General features: G+C 38.3%; 1 protein-coding gene across 1 annotated transcript in view; it reads right to left on the bottom strand.

Annotated features, from left to right (window-relative positions):
• The window catches only part of fbxw7 (F-box and WD repeat domain containing 7), a 116,328-nt gene that overhangs the window by 27,718 nt on the left and 64,672 nt on the right, over positions 1-23,938 (bottom strand). The window contains exons 5-7 of the mRNA XM_062033444.1: positions 21,144-21,267; positions 20,915-21,051; positions 18,346-18,459 (exon numbers count right to left, since the gene is read on the bottom strand). Coding sequence (XP_061889428.1) covers positions 18,346-18,459; positions 20,915-21,051; positions 21,144-21,267 — 375 coding nt within the window. The remainder of the gene's footprint in view (positions 1-18,345; positions 18,460-20,914; positions 21,052-21,143; positions 21,268-23,938) is intronic.

Genomic DNA, 23,938 nt, shown 5'->3' with positions numbered 1-23,938 from the left:
GTCCATGTCACGATACACCATATATATGTGGATATGTTTAGTCCATGTCACGATACACCATATATATGTGGATATGTTTAGTCCATGTCACGATACACCATATATATGTGGATATGTTTAGTCCATGTCACGATACAACATATATATGTGGATATGTTTAGTCCATGTCATGATACACCATATATATGTGGATATGTTTAGTCCATGTCACGATACACCATATATATGTGGATATGTTTAGTCCATGTCACGATACAACATATATATGTGGATATGTTTAGTCCATGTCACGATACACCATATATATGTGGATATGTTTAGGCCATGTCACGATACACCATATATATGTGGATATGTTTACTCCATGTCACAATACACCATATATATGTGGATATGTTTAGTCCATGTCACGATACACCATATATATGTGGATATGTTTAGTCCATGTCACGATACACCATATATATGTGGATATGTTTAGTCCATGTCACGATACACCATATATATGTGGATATGTTTAGTCCATGTCACGATACAACATATATATGTGGATATGTTTAGTCCATGTCACGATACACCATATATATGTGGATATGTTTAGTCCATGTCACGATACACCATATATATGTGGATATGTTTAGTCCATGTCACGATACACCATATATATGTGGATATGTTTAGTCTATGTCACGATACACCATATATATGTGGATATGTTTAGTCCATGTCACGATACACCATATATATGTGGATATGTTTAGTCCATGTCACGATACACCATATATATGTGGATATGTTTAGGCCATGTCACGATACACCATATATATGTGGATATGTTTAGTCCATGTCACGATACACCATATATATGTGGATATGTTTACTCCATGTCACAATACACCATATATATGTGGATATGTTTAGTCCATGTCACGATACACCATATATATGTGGATATGTTTAGTCCATGTCACGATACACCATATATATGTGGATATGTTTAGTCCATGTCACGATACACCATATATATGTGGATATGTTTAGTCCATGTCACGATACACCATATATATGTGGATATGTTTAGTCCATGTCACGATACACCATATATATGTGGATATGTTTAGTCCATGTCACGATACACCATATATATGTGGATATGTTTAGTCCATGTCACGATACAACATATATATGTGGATATGTTTAGTCCATGTCACGATACACCATATATATGTGGATATGTTTAGTCCATGTCACGATACACCATATATATGTGGATATGTTTAGTCCATGTCACGATACACCATATATATGTGGATATGTTTACTCCATGTCACAATACACCATATATATGTGGATATGTTTAGTCCATGTCACGATACACCATATATATGTGGATATGTTTAGTCCATGTCACGATACACCATATATATGTGGATATGTTTAGTCCATGTCACGATACAACATATATATGTGGATATGTTTAGTCCATGTCACGATACACCATATATATGTGGATATGTTTAGTCCATGTCACGATACACCATATATATGTGGATATGTTTAGGCCATGTCACGATACACCATATATATGTGGATATGTTTAGTCCATGTCACGATACACCATATATATGTGGATATGTTTAGTCCATGTCACGATACACCATATATATGTGGATATGTTTAGGCCATGTCACGATACACCATATATATGTGGATATGTTTAGTCCATGTCACGATACACCATATATATGTGGATATGTTTACTCCATGTCACAATACACCATATATATGTGGATATGTTTAGTCCATGTCACGATACACCATATATATGTGGATATGTTTAGTCCATGTCACGATACACCATATATATGTGGATATGTTTAGTCCATGTCACGATACAACATATATATGTGGATATGTTTAGTCCATGTCACGATACACCATATATATGTGGATATGTTTAGTCCATGTCACGATACACCATATATATGTGGATATGTTTAGTCCATGTCACGATACACCATATATATGTGGATATGTTTAGTCCATGTCACGATACACCATATATATGTGGATATGTTTAGTCCATGTCACGATACACCATATATATGTGGATATGTTTAGTCCATGTCACGATACACCATATATATGTGGATATGTTTAGTCCATGTCACGATACACCATATATATGTGGATATGTTTACTCCATGTCACAATACACCATATATATGTGGATATGTTTAGTCCATGTCACGATACACCATATATATGTGGATATGTTTAGTCCATGTCACGATACACCATATATATGTGGATATGTTTAGTCCATGTCACGATACAACATATATATGTGGATATGTTTAGTCCATGTCACGATACACCATATATATGTGGATATGTTTAGTCCATGTCACGATACACCATATATATGTGGATATGTTTAGTCCATGTCACGATACACCATATATATGTGGATATGTTTAGTCCATGTCACGATACACCATATATATGTGGATATGTTTAGTCCATGTCACGATACACCATATATATGTGGATATGTTTAGTCCATGTCACGATACACCATATATATGTGGATATGTTTAGTCCATGTCACGATACAACATATATATGTGGATATGTTTAGTCCATGTCACGATACACCATATATATGTGGATATGTTTAGTCCATGTCACGATACACCATATATATGTGGATATGTTTAGTCCATGTCACGATACACCATATATATGTGGATATGTTTAGGCCATGTCACGATACACCATATATATGTGGATATGTTTAGTCCATGTCACGATACACCATATATATGTGGATATGTTTACTCCATGTCACAATACACCATATATATGTGGATATGTTTAGTCCATGTCACGATACACCATATATATGTGGATATGTTTAGTCCATGTCACGATACACCATATATATGTGGATATGTTTAGTCCATGTCACGATACACCATATATATGTGGATATGTTTAGTCCATGTCACGATACACCATATATATGTGGATATTTTTTATTGCAACATTTAAAAATAAGTTGGTTATGACAACAGCTGTGGACATGCAATTGCAAGTCCAAGATACATGTACAGTTTATGTGTTGGTCAGGTCAGTCTTTGCTGTCTGTTGTGCCCTACAAAGTCTGAATACTGTAAGTATTGTACTTGTAACGCACCAGCTGTTTGATTGTAACGTGCATCTTAGTACTAGTTTTCATGAACAAGGTGTTGAAATTGCTCTGTAAAATCGCTGATGCTAGTCAGTAGCAATGCCAATGTATATTAGCATCAAGCTAGCGCATTTTTTTGAACAAGTGGAGCCTTACTTTACTTACGTTGGAGCACTTTTTGAGTCGAATGCTTTATTTGGCATCGAAAATTGCAACATTACCAGGAGGCCCGAGTCTGAGGTCCCCGAGACTGCTCTCAGTGCCGCTGGAGGGATCGCCAAGTGGCGAAATGCAGGTGGACAACTAGGCGTGACGTCATGCGTGACCCAAGTACCGAAACATGCACTGTTGGACTCTTTATGAATCGGTGACCGGGAGGACCGGCGGAATTCAGTCGGTGCAAAAAAAAAAAAAGTAGCGGATTTGGTATCCACCCCTACCAATAACCAATCCATCATTTATTTATTTACTGTATTTTGTGCACAATGGTAAGAAGATGGTCGTCTAGTGCCATCATTTCCATGACATCAGAGATTGCTTTAGCCCTCCAGGTCGTCTGGTTTTGTGATGATGCTTAATCAGTACCATGCAGTACCTCTAGGGGTGTAACGGTACGTGTATTTGTATTGAACCGTTTCGGTACGGGGGTTTCGGTTCGGTTCGGTTCGGAGGTGTACCGAACGAGTTTCCACACGGACATACTAAGTAGCGTAACGCACGTTGTGTAAACAATGCACACCGAGGCACAACACACGGCATGCTAGCAGCTAACGGGCTAGGATAGACTGACCATACGTCCTCTTTTCACCGGACATGTCCTCTTTTGCGGAGCTGTCAGGGCGGAGTTTCTTAAATGCCTCAAATGTCCGGCATTTTGAGTTAGGGTTGCGTGTATTTTCAATGTACGTTCAGGGTTAAGAAGGGGTTGAAAACAAAACAAACAGCAGCATTGGTGAGGGAGGGGCAGAGACAGAGAGAGAGAGAGTTATGATAAACGCGCATGCGTCGCCAGGCTCTGCTTTTTATCCATAGATTTATCACATTTAATGTTTTATTATCTATAGCAGGGGTGTCAAAAGTGTGCCCCGGAGGCCATTTGTGGCCCACAGCTAATGTTTTAAAGGCCCACGGCACATTCTAAAAATACTATTCAAATAAACAAAAACATAACAAAAGTGAAATTAAAAAGGTTAAATGTCATTTAGAAAAAGTTGCAATGTTGACTAATAAAACAAAGCTGTTTTTTTTCCCTTTCAAACTGTCATTGCTCAAAACATAATATTGAATCAAAATCAATGTTATTATGAATTATTGACCTATCCAAGGTTCCCATTACTTCACATCAAATATTCCACTAAGAAAAATATTTTTGGTGGAAGATTTTGCAAATTTGTTAAATAAATAACCCCAAAATGTATATTTTGTTGTTTTCTTACTGTGCCGAAAATGAACCGAACTGTGACCTCTAAACCGAAGTACGTACCGAACCCAAATGTTTGTGTACCGTTACACCCCTAAGTACCTCACTTCCTCATTTTACTAAAAAAAAAATAAACAGTAGTTTTTTTCATTTTTGTTTTGCAGGTTAAAGTGTTTTGTAAATGGTTCTCCTGAGGTCATGTTCCTGATCAATTGAAATTCATGATCATTCATTGACTTATAAAGTGGTTATTTTTTGTAAGTTTGCCTTTAAAGGCCTACTGAAATGAATATTTTTTTATTTAAACGGGAATAGCAGATCCATTCTATGTGTCATACTTGATCATTTCGTGATATTGCCATATTTTTGCTGAAAGGATTTAGTAGAGAAAATCGACGATAAAGTTCGCAACTTTTGCTCGCTGATAAAAAAAAGCCTTTGCCTGTACCGGAAGTAGCGTGACGTCACAGGAGCTAGTATTCCTCACAATTCCCCGTTGTTTACAATGGAGCGAGAGAGATTCCGACCGAGAAAGTGACGATTACCCCATTAATTTGAGCGAGGATGAAAGATTCGTAGATGAGGAACGTGAGAGTGAAGGACTTGAGAGGCAGTGATGGACGTATCTTTTTTCGCTCTGAGCGTAACTTAGGTACAAGCTGGCTCATTGGATTCCACACACTCTCCTTTTTCTATTGTGGATCACGGAGTTGTATTTTAAACCATTTTAGATACTATATCCTCTTGAAAATGAGAGTCGAGAACGCGAAATGGACATTCACAGTGACTGAACATGTAAATACACGATTAATAATTCAGCTTTGCGAAGCTAAAAAAAATAGAAGCTAACCTAGCTACGTAGCCAACTTGATAGCATAGCAGTCTCAAATGCAGATAGAAACTAAATTAAAAAAAAACCTGACTGGATGGATAGACAGAAGATCAATAATACTATTAAACCATGAACATGTAAATACACGATTAATAATATTCCGCTTGGCGAAGCTAAAAAATACAGAAGCTAACCTAGCTGCGTAGCCAACGTGATAGCATAGCAGTCTCAAATGCAGATAGAAACTAAATAAATAAAAACCCTGACTGGATGGATAGACAGAAGATCAATAATACTATTAAACCATGAACATGTAAATACACGATTAATAATATTCCGCTTGGCGAAGCTAAAAAAACAGAAGCTAACCTAGCTACGTAGCCAACGCGATAGCATAGCAGTCTCAAATGCAGATAGAAACTAAATAAATAAAAACCCTGACTGGATGGATAGACAGAAGATCAATAATACTATTAAACCATGAACATGTAAATACACGATTAATAATATTCCGCTTGGCGAAGCTAAAAAAACAGAAGCTAACCTAGCTACATAGCCAACGCGATAGCATAGCAGTCTCAAATGCAGATAGAAACTAAATAAAAAAAAACCCTGACTGGATGGATAGACGGAAGATCAATAATACTATTAAACCATGAACATGTAAATACACGATTAATAATATTCCGCTTGGCGAAGCTAAAAAAACAGAAGCTAACCTAGCTGCGTAGCTAACTTAGTCGCGATGGAGAGTAGGGAGGCACAAAATGTTTGCTTCTTCCGAGTGGGGGGTAACAAAAACTAATTAGGAAGCAGAGTTCACAATGAGCTCAGGGATGCAAGAAAGAAGGAGCGCTTGATTTGCTCACCCTAATATCTACCAACAGTAATCTCGCCTCATTAGTTATCCATGCCATTTTGAAATATTGGATTCATAGAGGCTATAATTCCTCCCCGAGTTACAACTACGTCCTCCATTGCCAGCGCTGCACTTGCAACTAAATACAAACACTTCTTCTCAAGACCGGGAGCACAGAAGATGGACAACATGAGGCAATCTCCACTCATTGATTAGTTGTGTGGCAGCCTTCAGCAATCCGGGGTTATCCGCACGGACAAACGTGTCATGGAAACAAAGAAAGAGGAGGGAAAAAGCAAGAGTTCTTCATTTGTTAATTATAGCGCTGAAAGGGTTTATTGATCCGATTCCAGACGTTAAGATGCGGCGTTACAACTAAACACCTCGCCCTTCAACATTAGTCCTATTCTGTAAATAGTTTCAACACAAGTCTACGCCGTTTGGCGAGTAACAAAATGTGAATGGACCACAATGGAAACAAGCCTTTTGGCTTTTTGTGCCATCCATTTGCCTTTTTAAAGCATTACATCAGGGGTCAGCAACCTTTTTGAAAGCAAGAGCTACTTCTTGGGTAGTGATTAATGCGAAGGGCTACCAGTTTGATACACACTTCAATAAATTGCCAGAAATAGCCAATTTGCTCAATTTACCTTTAACTCTATGTTATTATTAATAATTAATGATATTTACACTTAATTGAACGGTTTAAAAGAGGAGAAAACACGAAAAAAAATGACAATTAAATTTTGAAACATAGTTTATCTTCAATTTCGACTCTTTAAAATGCAAAATTCAACCGAAATAAGAAGAGAAAAACTAGCTAATTCGAATCTTTTTGAAAAAATTAAAAAAATAATTTATGGAACATCATTGGTAATTTTTCCTGATTAAGATTAATTTTAGATTTTTGATGACATGTTTTAAATAGGTTAAAATCCAATCTGCACTTTGTTAAATAAATAAATAAATAATAACTGTTAGAATATATAACAAATTGGACCAAGCTATATTTCTAACAAAGACAAATCATTATTTCTTTTAGATTTTCCTGAACAAAAATTTTAAAAGAAATTTAAAAGACTTTGATATAAGATTTAAATTTGATTCTACAGATTTTCTGGCTTCGCCAGAAGAATTTTTTTGAATTTTAATCATAATAAGTTTCAAGAAATATTTCACAAATATTCTTCGTTAAAAAAAAACAGAAGCTAAAATGAAAAATTAAATTCAAATGTATTTATTATTCTTTACAATAAAAAAAAAAAATGTACTTGAACATTGTCAGAATTGTCAGGAAAGAAGAGGAAGGAATTTAAAAGGTAAAAAGGTATATGTGTTTAAAAATCCTAAAATCATTTTTAAGGTTGTATTTTTTCTCTAAAATTGTCTTTTTGAAAGTTATAAGAAGCAAAGTAAAAAAAAAAAAAAGAATTTATTTAAACAAGTGAAGACCAAGTCTTTAAAATATTTTCTTGGATTTTCAAATTCTATTTGAGTTTTGTCTCTCTTAGAATTAAAAATGTCGGGCAAAGCGAGACCAGCTTGCTAGTAAATAAATAACATTTAAAAATAGAGGCAGCTCACTGGTAAGTGCTGCTATTTGAGCTATTTTTTAGAACAGGCCAGCGGGCTACTCATCTGGTCCTTACGGGCTACCTGGTGCCCGCGGGCACCGCCTTGGTGACCCCTGCATTACATAGTTTCAATTCTTTAAGATGTCAATAAACTTCTCAAGCAGTCAAAAAATGTGTGTAAAAAACCGCCACGGACAATATTAAAACAGGTTTACAATAGCCAAATATTCCCAATACAACAATAGTGAATTTGCAAACAGCTAAAATTATACACAAAGCAAACTATAACCTGCTAACCAAGAATATACAACAATTCTTCTCAACAAAAGAGGAAAAATATAATCTTAGAGAAAAATGTAATTTAAAACATTATAATCAATCTAGCGTCGTTGGTATTAGCTAATAAGCTAACACGTTTACAAGTGTTTTTGATCGTATTAACTTACAGTGGCATTCTTTTTGTATTGTTTCAGTTTCGTAGTTTTACCGTGGAGTTATTGAGTCTGTTTAGCTGGTTGGAGTGCTAGCTTCCGCAGCTAGTGGGTCCATGACTTGTGTTTTGTTTGATCAGCCGTTTTACTGCCGTGTTGCAGACACCGTTTAGAAAAAATTAAGGTATGTAAATACACATTTATAAAATCTTTGTGTAAATAACTTACTTACTAAACCATCCCATCTCATGCATATTTGTACGTGCTATCGTAATGTAAACAAGCCAGCGTCGTTGGTATTAGCTAATAAGCTAACACGTTTACGGGTGTTTTTGATCGTATTAACTTACAATGGCATTCTTTTTGTATCGTTTTAGTTTCGTAATTTTACCAAGACGTCACCGTGGAGTTATTGAGTCTGTTTAGCTGATTGGAGTGCTAGCTTCCGCAGCTAGTGGGTCCATGACTTGTGTTTTGTTTGATCAGCCGTTTTACTGCCGTGTTGCAGACACCGTTTAGAAACAATTAAGGTATGTAAATACACATTTATAAAACCTTTGTGTAAATAACTTACTTTTACTAAACCATCCCATCTCATGCATATTTGTACGTGCTATCGTAATGTAAACAAGCCAGCGTCGTTGGTATTAGCTAATAAGCTAACACGTTTACGGGTGTTTTTGATCGTATTAACTTACAATGGCATTCTTTTTGTATCGTTTCAGTTTCGTAATTTTACCAAGACTACACCGTGGAGTTATTGAGTCTGTTTAGCTGATTGGAGTGCTAGCTTCCGCGGCTAGTGGGTCCTTGACTTGTGTTTTGTTTGATCAGCCGTTTTACTGCCGTCTTACAGACATCGTTTAGAAACAATTAAGGTATGTAAATACACATTTATTAGGGGTGTAACGGTACGTGTATTTGTATTGAACCGTTTCGGTACGGGGGTTCCGGTTCGGTTCGGAGGTGTACCGAACGAGTTTCCACCCAGACATATTAAGTAGCGTAACGCAGGTTGTGTAAACAATGCACACCGAGGCACAACACACGGCATGCTAGCAGCTAACGGGCTAGGATAGACTGACCATACGTCCTCTTTTCACCGGACATGTCCTCTTTTGCGGTGTTTCTTAAATGCCTCAAATGTCCGGCATTTTGAGTTAGGGTTGCGTGTATTTTCAATGTACGTTCAGGGTTAAGAAGGGGTTAAAAACAAAACAAACAGCAGCATTGGTGAGGGAGGGGCAGAGACAGAGAGAGAGAGAGAGTTATGATAAACGCGCATGCGTCGCCAGGCTCTGCTTTTTATCCATAGATTTATCACATTTAATGTTTTATTATCTATAGCAGGGGTGTCAAAAGTGTGCCCCGGAGGCCATTTGCGGCCCACAGCTAATGTTTTAAAGGCCCACGGCACATTCTAAAAATACTATTCAAATAAACAAAAACATAACAAAAGTGAAATAAAAAAGCTTAAAGGTTAAATGTCATTTAGAAAAAGTTGCAATGTTGACTAATAAAACAAAGCTGTTTTTTTTTCTTTGAAACTGTCATTGCTCAAAACATAATATTGAATCAAAATCAATGTTGTTATGAATTATTGACCTATCCAAGGTTCCCATTACTTCACATCAAATATTACACTAAGAAAAATATTTTCGGTGGAAGATTTTGCAAATTTGGTAAATAAATAACCCAAAAATGTATATTTTGTTGTTTTCTTACTGTACCGGAAATGAGCCGAACCGTGACCTCTAACCCGAGGTACACTACCGTTCAAAAGTTTGGGGTCACCCAAACAATTTTGTGGAATAGCCTTCATTTCTAAGAACACGAATAGACTGTCGAGTTTCAGATGAAAGTTCTCTTTTTCTGGCCATTTTGAGCGTTTAATTGACCCCACAAATGTGATGCTCCAGAAACTCAATCTGCTCAAAGGAAGGTCAGTTTTGTAGCTTCTGTAACGAGCTAAACTGTTTTCAGATGTGTGAACATGATTGGGGTTTTCTAATCATCAATTAGCCTTCTGAGCCAATGAGCAAACACATTGTACCATTAGAACACTGGAGTGATAGTTGCTGGAAATGGGCCTCTATACACCTATGTAGATATTGCACCAAAAAGCAGACATTTGCAGCTAGAATAGTCATTTAGCACATTAGCAATGTATAGAGTGTATTTCTTTCAAGTTAAGACAAGTTTAAAGTTATCTTCATTGAAAAGTACACTGCTTTTCCTTCAAAAATAAGGACATTTCAATGTGACCCCAAATTTTTCAACGGTAGTGTACGTACCGAACCCAAATTTTTGTTTACCGTTACACCCCTAGCATTTATAAAGCCTTTATGTGTAAATAACTCATTTCACAACATGTACATGTGCGGTTTATATTCTGGTGCAGCTAATATACGGGGGAAACAAATGTATCTTCTAAAATTGAGTAGATGCGGCTTACAAACCAGTAGGGATGATACTCGAAACCGGTTTTCCCGGTTGTTTGATAAGAAAAGAACCGAGTCCTCGGACTCGAATCCCTTTTTGAGAACCGGTACCCGTTATCGAGACCACTATAGTAAAGGAAAAGAGTTGATTCTTTATTCGAATCCCGTCCCGACCAGAAATGCTCCGTGGGACATCACAATAAATGACGTCACGTAGCTCAGTCATTAGGCGCAGATAGCGAAAGCAGGAAAACAATGGACGGGAAAAAGCGCTCCAAGGTGTAATAAAGTTCAAAACAAAAGCTATAATCCATCGAATAACTTTACTGAGAGATTTTAGCAGGGTACAAACTCATGAAGAACACTTTTACGACCAACCGGAAACATAGCAACCAGGCTAGCAACGCACCTCCTTTACGGCAGCTGTCGCAACGTTCTTAAAACAACCGCAGCACATACATATATATATACAACATATCTCCCTTTTTTAACTCTTGTTTTTCTTTTCTTGTAAACAAAACAAAATCACACTGTAGATGTGTTGTCTGTCTAATTATAAATAATGCAGACGAGGCGTGTTGGCTGACTTCTTGATGTTTACTTTCACAGCGTGGCAACATGCAACACTTTTCGGGGCTACCGCGCATGCTCGTAACTCCCGTTGCATGTTGGGTAGTGTAGTTGTTATATTCTCTAGCTCATAACATTTTTCCCCCATAAAGAAATAATGTTAACTCAATAAAGTGTATTTCTTTTTTTAGCTTTAACTTTTCATTTATTAGCATTGTAACCACATTTGCAAAGAACCTTTCTATTCATAGAATTTTCTTTCAATAAAGAAATAAAGTGCAAAAATGTCAAAGCATCATAACAAACAGTTATGTTCCAATAGCAGCAGAAGTGCACTTTTTGGAGAGCTGTATTATTTCCAGTTTTGTGCCCAAGGGACTGATTTTATTTAACACTATATTATTATTTATACACCTATAGTGATCACAGAGACAGCTTGTTTTTGTGTTACTGTATATATTTGTTTTTCTGAAAAATCCCACTTAATATACTTTGGGTAACAACAGTCAATATTTATTTATTTTATTTTATTTTTTTAGGTGGGTAACAGTCAATATTTATTTATTTATTAGATTTTGTTTTTTTATTATATAATAAAAGTGAGCTTTTGTTAAACCAAATATTGTGTGTTTTTTTCCATATACAACAACCTATCTGGACTCCATAAGAGAATCGATAAGGAATCGGTTCGATAAGAGGATTCGATAATAGGCTCGAACTCGATAATTCCTTATCAAACATCATCCCTACAAACCAGTGCGCTCAATATGGTACTTGTCCAAAAAAAAAACTCGCACCTGCTTACAATTTCCTTTCATTTTCAGCTCATGTATTCGTCATGGCCAAGTGTCCAAACACATTTGATCCTCTGACAAGCACTTTGAGGCGGAGAAGTGTGGCAAATTGTGCAGGCGAGTGTTTAAGTATGCTGTGAAGGGCTGGAAGGAACGCTGACTCTGGAAAAGGCAGGGGAAAAAAAGCGCCAACACACGCAGATGCTAGTAATCCTATTGTGTCTTTTACGCTGCACTTTTATTGGCGGGGACAGGCAATTGTAGTCGCAATGCTTGACTGGCTTTAATTGGCCTTTCCTCTTCCTTTCAGTGAGGCCAGTCTCGGCCTGTGCTGCTGAAGCCGGACCCCACAGAGCAGGGCCGGCCCGTGGCATGGGCCGTATAGGCAAATGCTAAGGGCGCCGTCCATCAGGGGGCGCCACGCCAGTGCCACGAATGTTGGAGGAAAAAAAAAAAGAAAAAGAAAAAAATAAGTTGGTACTATTATTTCTAAATACATAAAATAATCCCACGTTAATTAAAATGCAAAGTAAAGCCTATTTAATAGAAATATTATTTGTTACAACATTACGCCCCCCCCCCCCCCTCCCCCGGCACGGTGCGCCCCCTCCCTTCCCGTATCATGACTGTTTTTGGACGTCACCACATCAAAAAAAAATCAACTCAAGATGTCAAAACGGCCAAAACTGTCAGGTGCCCAGGGGAGAAAAGAGGAGGAGAAACGAGAAAAAGACAGAGGTAGCAGGTAGGTAACGTTAGCCTACATGAAATTATTTGTCTGTTACAGAATGTGATAGTAACCTGTCTTTTTAGCATTAAGCTAATGTTACATGATTCGGCAATTGCTAATCAATGAATAGCTAGTTCTGTTTTAACGTCGGGTTAATATTGTGGAGGGGGCTAAATTGTTATGGAAAATAATAATGTAACGTCAGTACGCCCTGGTGTACAGTCATTTGTAAGTCATTCTAGTTAATGCAATATTAAAAAGCACAAATAGAGAACTCTGTAGGATCCCCCTTTTTTGTAATATAGTTGTTAAAGTCATACTGGTTTGATATCTTGTTTTGTGCAGTGCCTTATTTATATTGTATTTTTAATTTATTTTATGCAACTTGTTGACACGTTTTTTTTGTGTTTATGTATGTAAAAAATATTGTATTTCATATATTCATTTATTTATCCATATTTTTTAAAATCTTGTTAACTATTCTGATTGTTAATTTGCTTTCTTTAAGTAAAAAAAAAAAGGTCAAAGACAAAGCTATTCGGTTTCTTGTGAGGGGGGCGCCACCTAAAAGCTTGCCGAGGGCACCAGATTGGTTAGGGCCGGGCCTGCCACAGAGTCAAACATGTGCTTGTCTCCGTATTTCATCAACACTCAACTCAACAGCAGATAAGCTTCGTTGAAAAGGGGCGTGTGATGTCACACTCGTCATAGCCTGCTGGCGAGGTGACTCACCATGGAGATGGATGGCAGTCGCTGGACGTGTCCAACCCCCCGGGTGGCGTGGACCCAGTTGGTGCTCCAGATGACCATGGCGAGGTTTGATCACACTGATAGGCGTGCAAATTGCCAGCGGACTGAATGTCAACTTTGGTATTTATTTTTTGTAAAGAGATGGCCGTGTCATCACAAATATCACTTTCTCAAAGAGGTTTGGCTTTTTTCCCCCTCCTGGGAAATAAAATAGGCTGCAGCTTTTCACTCCACCCGTGTGTAATTTGTGTGCCAAGTAAAGTAGAAATAAAAAGAAGAGAGGAAGGCTGCAGTTGGTGGTGCAGGGACTTAACAACAATGTGAACATTCCACACTACAAGGCAGCAGAAACAAAGACTGTGTGGCTTACATACCCAACATGCCACACAACAATCCAGCAAAGAGTAAGAAGAGACTCTAATCTTATGACTTGAGGATGGAAGATGTTGAGCAAGCAGATGGAGTAACGTACTGTATTTTAAAACCCTTAAAGAAGCACTTCAAATCCTTTCATTTTCTCAAAACTCGACAGTGCGCCTTATAATTTGGTGCGCCTAATGTACAGAATCATTTCGGTTGTGCTTACCGACCTTGAAGCTATTCTATTTGGTACATGGTGAAATGATAAGTGTGACCAGTAGATGGCAGTCATTTATAAGAGATAAATGTAGACTGCAATATGCAGGGTTTCCCACACATTTATTTATTTGTTGCGGCCCGCCACGAAAGAATTACGTCCGCCACAAATTAAAAAAAAAAATTTTTTTTTTATTTTTTTTTTTTTAATTTTATTTTATTTTTTATTTTTTTTGTCCTCTCCAGCTTCTCAGGCAAATCATATAGTTCAGTGGTCCCCAACCAGCCCGGTACCAGTCCGCGGACCGATTGGTACTGGGCCGCGCAAGAAATTAAAAAAAAAAATAAAAAAAAATAAAAAATTAAAATTATTATTATTTAAAAAAAAAAAATTAAATCAACATAAAAAACACAATATATACATATTGTGTATGTCAATATAGATCAATACAGTCTGCAGGTATACAGTCCGTAAGCACACATGATTGTATTTCTTTATAAAAAAAAAAAACAAGAAAAAAAAAACAAGAAAAAAAAAAACTGATATAGTTGATGTAGATGCCCGTATCGGCTGTTCAGATTTACTTTACAAAAGAGAAGTGTAGGATACTTCTCTTGTTGCCTTATTTGTATTTGACTTTATTAAATGTATTTCTATTAGAAACACAACATGTGTATATAACAAAGGGTGCAAAGTCTGCAGGCAGTAGGAAACACATGGTTAAGTGTAGGGAGTAAAACTGATGGCAGTCTAAAGTTCAAGATTTTTGGAGCTCTTTGTTCAGTGGATCAGATGTTTGATGAAGCTCTGTGTCTATCTACCACCACTACTGTTTTCTGTTTATTTGTTACTGACTGTGGCAGGACACCTCGGCCTCTGTTTCACTTTATGTTGCTGGTAAATAATATGGTTGTAGTAGTAGGCTAAAGTTAAATTATTTAGTATGCACTAATTAAAGGGGCAGAGCTTTGAGACATTTTAGCTTTTATATTTTATAAGATATATTTTTTGTAAGAACCACAATTAATAAATATATTTCAGTGAATAACTTATTGTTCAAATCTGTATATAAATATGTACATAAAGTGTTGTAATTATATTGTAAAATGGATGGATGGATGGACGTTTAAAACAAAACTGTTATTATTAATTAGTAAGTATACATTTTTTGAGCCTTTTTAGAGAAAATCAAATCATTGTAGTAAATTATGCAAATTACTCGATGACATCATGGTGGCCACGCCCATAGCCACGCCCCCACCGCCACAGGTATCTTGGCAGTTTATGGGAAACACTGATATGACTCAAGTAAACACCAAAATTGTATATGTTCCGTTGAAAATATAGAACGCTACACGCGGCGCTTAAAAATCTCTCAAAATGTTTTAGTAGGACTTTGAAGCCACACCGCTTGATGGATTGTACTGTGCTTCAACATAGGAGTATTATTATGCTGTGTGTATGAGGTAAGACAGTATCTGCTGTTTTGTTTCGCAATATTACGCAAAAGCAACCTGTCTTACCTTCTGGCACCTGCTGATCTTAGTTTGGGATCTGCATAAGTCCTGAAAATTTGCACACGTCCGCCTTTGTAGTACGCGCCGACACCGTAGTCGATAATCTTCTTCTTTTTCTCTATTTTCTTGTTATGTGACATTCATCCTCCACTGTTGCCATTTCTAATATAAAGTAGTATAAAGTTCTTACTTATATCTGTCAGTAAACTCGCCATGGAAGCGCTAAAACATACCGGTGTAGTGACTTTACATTATTCACCCAAGGAACTTTAGTTATTAGAGAGTTCCGGTCGGACGCTTTTTCACAAGACACATTTCTTGCCTGCCACGCGGGAGAGCCGGGTCCGATTCCCGGCCAATGCAGTCTTTTACCATGAATCGATTAACGTGGACCCCGACTTAAACAAGTAGAAAAACTTATTGGGGTGTTACCATTTAGTGGTCAATTGTACGGAATATGTACTGTATTGTGCAATCTACTAATAAAAGTTTCAATCAATCAAATCCAATCAATGAAAAACCATGACCTTGTGTTTCCTTTCCTTGCAAACACACACATTGCATCTCATTTAGGTTCCAGAAGGAGACGTACCAGGAACGACACAAAGGGAGAAGAATGCACACACACACACATCAAGTTATCTTTCAGTTTCGGTCCTCGTCAAGGCGAGGAGGGCGACCATTTTAGAGAATGCTCTGAACTTTAGACGGCTTGGTTCTTTCTCCAAGCACTGGTATTGGTATTTTACTCCTTTGTATAGAATAAATTGTTAATAGTCAATTCTAGTCACCTTTCGTTTATTAGACAGCCTAAGAACTAAAGAATCTGGGAGGACTCGTCCCTCAAAAAAAGGGAGGGTCCTCTGCCTACTGGACTAGAAGCCAAGTCAACGCCTCATAGTGTAGTCATTGGCCTGATTGACTGGCAACCTAGTCAGAAATGTAGTGGTGCGATAGAGATTTTTGGGCGTAGTCTGCCTTTTGCCTGGAGAAGGCTGAGATAGGCTCCAGCAGGACTAGCTGACCAAGAAAATGGGCTGGAAGGTGCACATACCGTAATTTCCGGACTATAAGCCGCTACTTTTTCCCCTCGTTCTGGTCCCTGCGGCTTATACAGGGGTGCGGCTTATATACGGCCTGTTCTTCTCCGGCACCGACGAAGAGGATTTCGGTGGTTTTAGTACGCAGGAGGAAGACGATGACACAATGATTAAAGACTGACTTTTCATATACCGGTAGGCTGGTTATTTTGATAACGTACCGTAATTTCCGGACTATAAGCCGCTACTTTTCCCCCTCGTTCTGGTCCCTGCGGCTTATACAGGGGTGCGGCTTATATACGGCCTGTTCTTCTCCGACACCGACAAAGAGGATTTCGGTGGTTTTAGTACGCAGGAGGAAGACGATGACACAATGATTAAAGACTGACTTTTCATATACCGGTAGGCTGGTTATTTTGATAACGTACCGCAATTTCCGGACTATAAGCCGCACCTGACTATAAGCCGCACCTGCTAAATTTAGGGGAAAATACAGATTGCTCCATATATAAGCCGCACCCGACTATAAGCCGCAGGGTTTTGATGTGTAATTAGCGTAGTATATAGGGGTTCCTGCTACCACGGAGGGGATTGTCGGGACAGAGATGACTGTTTGGGAACGCAAAGCGTCCCATTTATCAACAATAAATCTTTCAATCATTCAATCAAACTTTCACATCTTTGACATGGCGAACAGCATTCGTGCAGAGTACAAATAATACGACGGTGCAAAGTAATACAAAGTGCTCGCCTGTACGTTATCAAAAATAACCAGCCTACCGGTATATGAAAAGTCAGTCTTTAATCATTGTGTCATCGTCTTCCTCCTGCGTACTAAAACCACCGAAATCCTCTTCGTCGGTGTCGGAGAAGAACAGGCCGTATATAAGCCGCACCCTTGTATAAGCCGCAGGGACCAGAACGAGGGGGAAAAGTAGCGGCTTATAGTCCGGAAATTACGGTACATGCGAGCACTTTGTATTACTTTGCACCGTTGTATTATTTGCACTCTGCACGAATGCTGTTCACCATGTCAAAGATGTGAAAGTTTGATTGAATGATTGAAAGATTTATAGTTAATAAATGGGACGCTTTGCGTTCCCAAACAGTCATCTCTGTCCCGACAATCCCCTCCGTGGTAGCAGGAACCCCTATATACTACGCTAATTACACATCAAAACCCTGCGGCTTATAGTCGGGTGCTGCTTATATATGGAGCAATCTGTATTTTCCCCTAAATTTAGCTGGTGCGGCTTATAGTCAGGTGCGGCTTATAGTCCGGAAATTACGGTAGTTGAGTTCCGTGCAGCTGGCACTGGGGGTGCATACAATTAAACGCCGAGAGTGATTGATTGGCGAGCAGGCAAGAGTATAGTCCGCCTATGTCAGCTGTTGGGATAGGCTCCATCCAAAAATGGGATAAGTAGTAGAGAAAATGGATGAAAGTGTAGCGGTGCACATAGCTGACATGGGATTGACTCCCGACAAGCGCCCTGTGGCCGAGTCCAGGGCGCGGTCAGCCGGGCCGAGCGCCAACTTTTGCCCTTGCTCTGTTTTTGTCGGACAAAGTCAAGCACACATCCAGTCTGACCTTTAAAAAGCAAGACTTGACCTTACCTTTCCTGTGATCGCCGACCAGACTTTAAGCGTGTTGTCATCGGAGCCGCTGACAATGCGATTGCCACAAAATTGGAGGCAGGTGATCACGTGGTCGTCGTGACCTTTCAGCACCTGGTAGGCAGGTTGGAGAGATGTTTAAGAGGTAAGTCTCCGGGTGGGTTTGTACATCAAGTAAAAAAGGTGTGCACAGTATAGCAGTAGGAGTAGTAATTAAGTACCGTGGTACTAATGAATTAGAAAAAGGTATTTGAAAAATACTGGTACTTTTTTCATGGACATGATGACATTGCAGGTAATATAAGCAGAGGTGCATGTGAGTCAACACACACAGACAACTCAGACAGTGCGGAGACAGAAGAGCACACCTGGGCAAAGTAAGGCCCGGGGGCCACATGTGGCCCGTTGAGCTTTTCAATCTGACCCGCCGGACATTCCCAAATCTTTTTTTAGATCTTTAAGATGGAAACTAGCAGCCATTATGATGTGCACTCATGTCTTGAACTATACTAAGTAGTTCAATGCTTGGAATCTGCACTTATGGATGATATACTAGTTACTATGGTCATGTAATTAGTTACTATGGTCATCTAATTAGTTACTATGGCCATCTAATTAGTTACTATGGTCATCTAATCAGTTACTATGGTCATCTAATTAGTTGCTCTGGTCATCTAATCAGTTACTATGGTCATCTAATTAGTTACTATGGCCATCTAATTAGTTACTATGGTCATCTAATCAGTTACTATGGTCATTTAATTAGTTGCTCTGGTCATGCAATTAGTTACTATGGTCATCTAATTAGTTACTATGGTCATGTAATTAGTTACTATGGTCATCTAATTAGTTACTATGGTCATGTAATTAGTTACTATGGTCATGTAATCAGTTACTATTGTCATCTAATTAGTTACTATGGTCATCTAATTAGTTACTATGGTCATCTAATCAGTTACTATGGTCATCTAATCAGTTACTATGGTCATCTAGTTAGTTACTATGGTCATCTAATTAGTTACTATGGTCATCTAATTAGTTACTATGGTCATCTAATCAGTTACTACTACTTGCCAACCTTGAGACCTCCAATATCAGGAGGTGGGGGGTAGGGGGTGGGGGGCGGGCTTGGTCGGGGGGGTGGGGGGTCAGTGGTTGGGGGCGTCGTTATTTACAGCTAGAATTCACCAACTCCAGTATTTCATATATATATATATATATATATATATATATATATATATATATATATATATATATATATATATATATATATATATATATATATATATATATATATATATATATATATATATATATATATATATATGTATGAAATACTTGACTTTCAGTGAATTCTAGCTATATATATATATATATATATATATATATATATATATATATATATATATATATATATATATATATATATATATATATATATATATATAGTCCGGAAATTACGGTAGTAATTAATGAAAATTTGTAAAATTAACTGTTAAAGGTTAGTACTATTAGTGGAGCAGCAGCACGCACAATCATGTGTGCTTACGGACTGTATCCCTTGCAGACTGTATTGATATATATTGATATATAATGTAGGAACCAGAATATTAATAACAGAAAGAAACAACCCTTTTGTGTGAATGAGTGTGAATGAGTGTAAATGGGGTGGGTTGGTGCACTAATTGTAAGTGTATCTTGTGTTTTTTATGTGGATTTAATAAAAATAAAAAAATAAAAAATAAAATAAAAAAAACGATACTGATAAAAAAAAACCCGATACCGATAATTTCCGATATTACATTTTATCGCATTTATCGGCCGATAATATCGGCAGACCGATATTATCGGACATCTCTAATTTTAAGGTATTTTGGGGTTCATTGAGGTTAGCTAATTTTACTTGTTTTGGAAAGTCTTGACAAGCCAAATTTTCTTGTTCTATTGGCAGATAATTTTAGTTCAAACTCATCTTTGTTTTTTCTTGTTTTTGAACACTGACTTTTTGCAGTGTACTAAAAGACAAGTTGTCTAGTATGTTCGCTATTTTATTTAAGGACAACACTGTAAAGAATGAAGAAATTATGATTAATTCATCATAAGATTAAAGCCAATCATGACATTTAAAAAAAAAAAGAACATTTCGGTCACAAAATGTTGGCATCAGGACTAAAACGTAGAGTGGAAAATGCTAGCAAGTGGTGCAGGTCTGTTTTTAGGCGCTCGTCTTTGAAGGCCGGTGGCAAACGTGTGACTCAGCAAAGAAGAAAGCACCAGCAGGTGCAAAGGACAGTAACCTCATTTAAACATGGGTGGCCTGCAGCCATTTTAAACATGGCCCATTAAGGAGGAGCTTTTATTGCCACACTTCTTGGAGGCAAACAACAAAATAAAAGGCAGACAACGCCAACATTAAACCGCACTGCAGCCCAATTGTCATTCTAAAGACTGATCAGCATCCACTCCACACTCCAGGCATGTACTCGACTTCCATCCTGCCAGCCATTGAACGCACCATCTACAAGATTAGCTCGCCATGCAAAGGATTCAATCTGAGGAGAAACTCTACCTTGGGTGATTTGAGGTCTCCTCTCCGCCAGTTAGTGTCTATTCTGTGCTGCCTGATGTAGGCACTCTTCCAGGGGCTGTGGGTGAAGCCCGGCTTGACGATTTTCCTCTTCTTGAGGGGCAGAGGCTCATCGATGCCTGTTGGAAGCCAGCAGGAAAGATACGTTGAAGGCGTTCTCGTTAAGGTAAAACTACTTCAAAGCTCAGGATGACAAAAAAGTCAAACTCACCTTCTTCCCTGCATTTTTCCCTCCACAGCAGGTTGTCTTCTGCCAGGATGCGCCAGTAGCGACACGTCTGGGCAGCCTGGAGGAGGTCCTTGGGCTCCAGGAAGGACAGTACATACAAAGCCAGCTGTTGGGATGACAGAGGGATGAGTTTTGGGTCCACAACTCTCTAAAAATGACTGACATCCATCAAAGAACAGATACAGGCAGGAGACTGCGGTCCATCCAGACCCACACCTGATAAAAATGACTGACATCCATCAAAGAACAGATACAGGCAGGAGACTACGGTCCATCCAGACCCACACCTGAACAGTTCTTTCCCCTCGGCCATCAGACACATGAACAATAACAAGATCTGATAGCTCAAATACAGCTCATTTTTATTACCTATTAACTATTCTGTGTTATATGTTGCATGATTGTAGATTGAAGACAAAAATCCTAGTTTGTGAACCTGTTCTCAAACAATGGCAGTGAAACTATTCTGATTCTGATTCAGTGGAACCTCCATTAACAAGCCCCTGTTTGACAACTGTTACAGTACAGTTGGACACACCTTCTCATTTAATGTGTTTTCTATATTTTCATGACTATTTACATTGTAGATTGTCACTGAAGGCATCACAGCTATGACACCTGTGAAGTGAAAACCATTTCAGGTGACTCACACTATGGACTGGACTCTCACTATTATGTTAGATCCACTATGGACTGGACTCTCACTATTATGTTAGATCCACTATGGACTGGACTCTCACTATTATGTTAGATCCACTATGGACTGGACTCTCACTATTATGTTGGATCCACTATGGACTGGACTCTCACACTATTATGTTAGATCCACTATGGACTGGACTCTCACACTATTATGTTAGATCAACTATGGACTGGACTCTCACAATATTATGTTAGATCCACTATGGACTGGACTCTCACTATCATGTTAGATCCACTATGGACTGGACTCTCACACTATTATGTTAGATCCACTATGGACTGGACTCTCACTGTTATGTTAGATCCACTATGGACTGGAATCTCACTATTATGTTAGATCCACTATGGACTGGACTCTCACTATTATGTTAGATCCACTATAGACTGGACTCTCACACTATTATGTTAGATCCACTATGGACTGGACTCTCACTATCATGTTAGATCCACTATGGACTGGACTCTCACTATTATGTTAGATCCACTATGGACTGGACACTCACTACCATGTTAGATCCACTATGGACTGGACTCTCACTATTATGTTAGATCCACTATGGACTGGACTCTCACTATCATGTTAGATCCACTATGGACTGGACTCTCACACTATTATGTTAGATCCACTATGGACTGGACTCTCACTGTTATGTTAGATCCACTATGGACTGGAATCTCACTATTATGTTAGATCCACTATGGACTGGACTCTCACTATTATGTTAGATCCACTATGGACTGGACTCTCACACTATTATGTTAGATCCACTATGGACTGGACTCTCACTATCATGTTAGATCCACTATGGACTGGACTCTCACTATTATGTTAGATCCACTATGGACTGGACACTCACTATCATGTTAGATCCACTATGGACTGGACTCTCACTATTATGTTAGATCCACTATGGACTGGACTCTCACTATTATGTTAGATCCACTATGGACTGGACTCTCACACTATTATGTTAGATCCACTATGGACTGGACTCTCACTATCATGTTAGATCCACTATGGACTGGACTCTCACTATTATGTTAGATCCACTATGGACTGGACACTCACTATCATGTTAGATCCACTATGGACTGGACTCTCACTATTATGTTAGATCCACTATGGACTGGACTCTCACACTATTATGTTAGATCCACTATGGACTGGACTCTCACTGTTATGTTAGATCCACTATGGACTGGACTCTCACACTATTATGTTAGATCCACTATGGACTGGACTCTCACTATCATGTTAGATCCACTATGGACTGGACTCTCACTATTATGTTAGATCCACTATGGACTGGACTCTCACTGTTATGTTAGATCCACTATAGACTGGACTCTCACACTATTATGTTAGATCCACTATGGACTGGACTCTCACACTATTATGTTAGATCCACTATGGACTGGACTCTCACACTATTATGTTAGATCCACTATGGACTGGACTCTCACACTATTATGTTAGATCCACTATGGACTGGACTCTCACACTATTATGTTAGATCCACTATGGACTGGACTCTCACACTATTATGTTAGATCCACTATGGACTGGACTCTCACACTATTATGTTAGATCCACTATGGACTGGACTCTCACACTATTATGTTAGATCCACTATGGACTGGACTCTCACACTATTATGTTAGATCCACTATGGACTGGACTCTCACACTATTATGTTAGATCCACTATGGACTGGACTCTCACTATTATGTTAGATCCACTATGGACTGGACTCTCACTATTATGTTAGATCCACTATGGACTGGACTCTCACTATTATGTTAGATCCACTATGGACTGGACTCTAACTCTTGAAGCTCATGGAGAGAATGCCAAGAGTGTGCAAAGCAGTAATCAGAACAAAGGGTGGCTATTTTGAAGGAACTAGAATATAAAACATGTTTTCACTTTTGTTGTTAAGTAGTGTGTGTGTGTGTGTGTGTGTGTGTGTGTGTGTGTGTCTGTCTATGAGGCTGCAGTGCGTTAATAAATGTCCCCACACGATGTACATTTGCCAGTGATTCATACTGATAAAAATCAGTAGCGAGTAGCAAGC

Source organism: Entelurus aequoreus, linkage group LG22 (genome assembly GCF_033978785.1).
Source record: "Entelurus aequoreus isolate RoL-2023_Sb linkage group LG22, RoL_Eaeq_v1.1, whole genome shotgun sequence".
NCBI lineage: Eukaryota > Metazoa > Chordata > Actinopteri > Syngnathiformes > Syngnathidae > Entelurus > Entelurus aequoreus.
The sequence above is the reverse complement of the archived record's forward strand: the minus strand, read 5'-3'. Positions and strand labels throughout refer to the sequence as shown.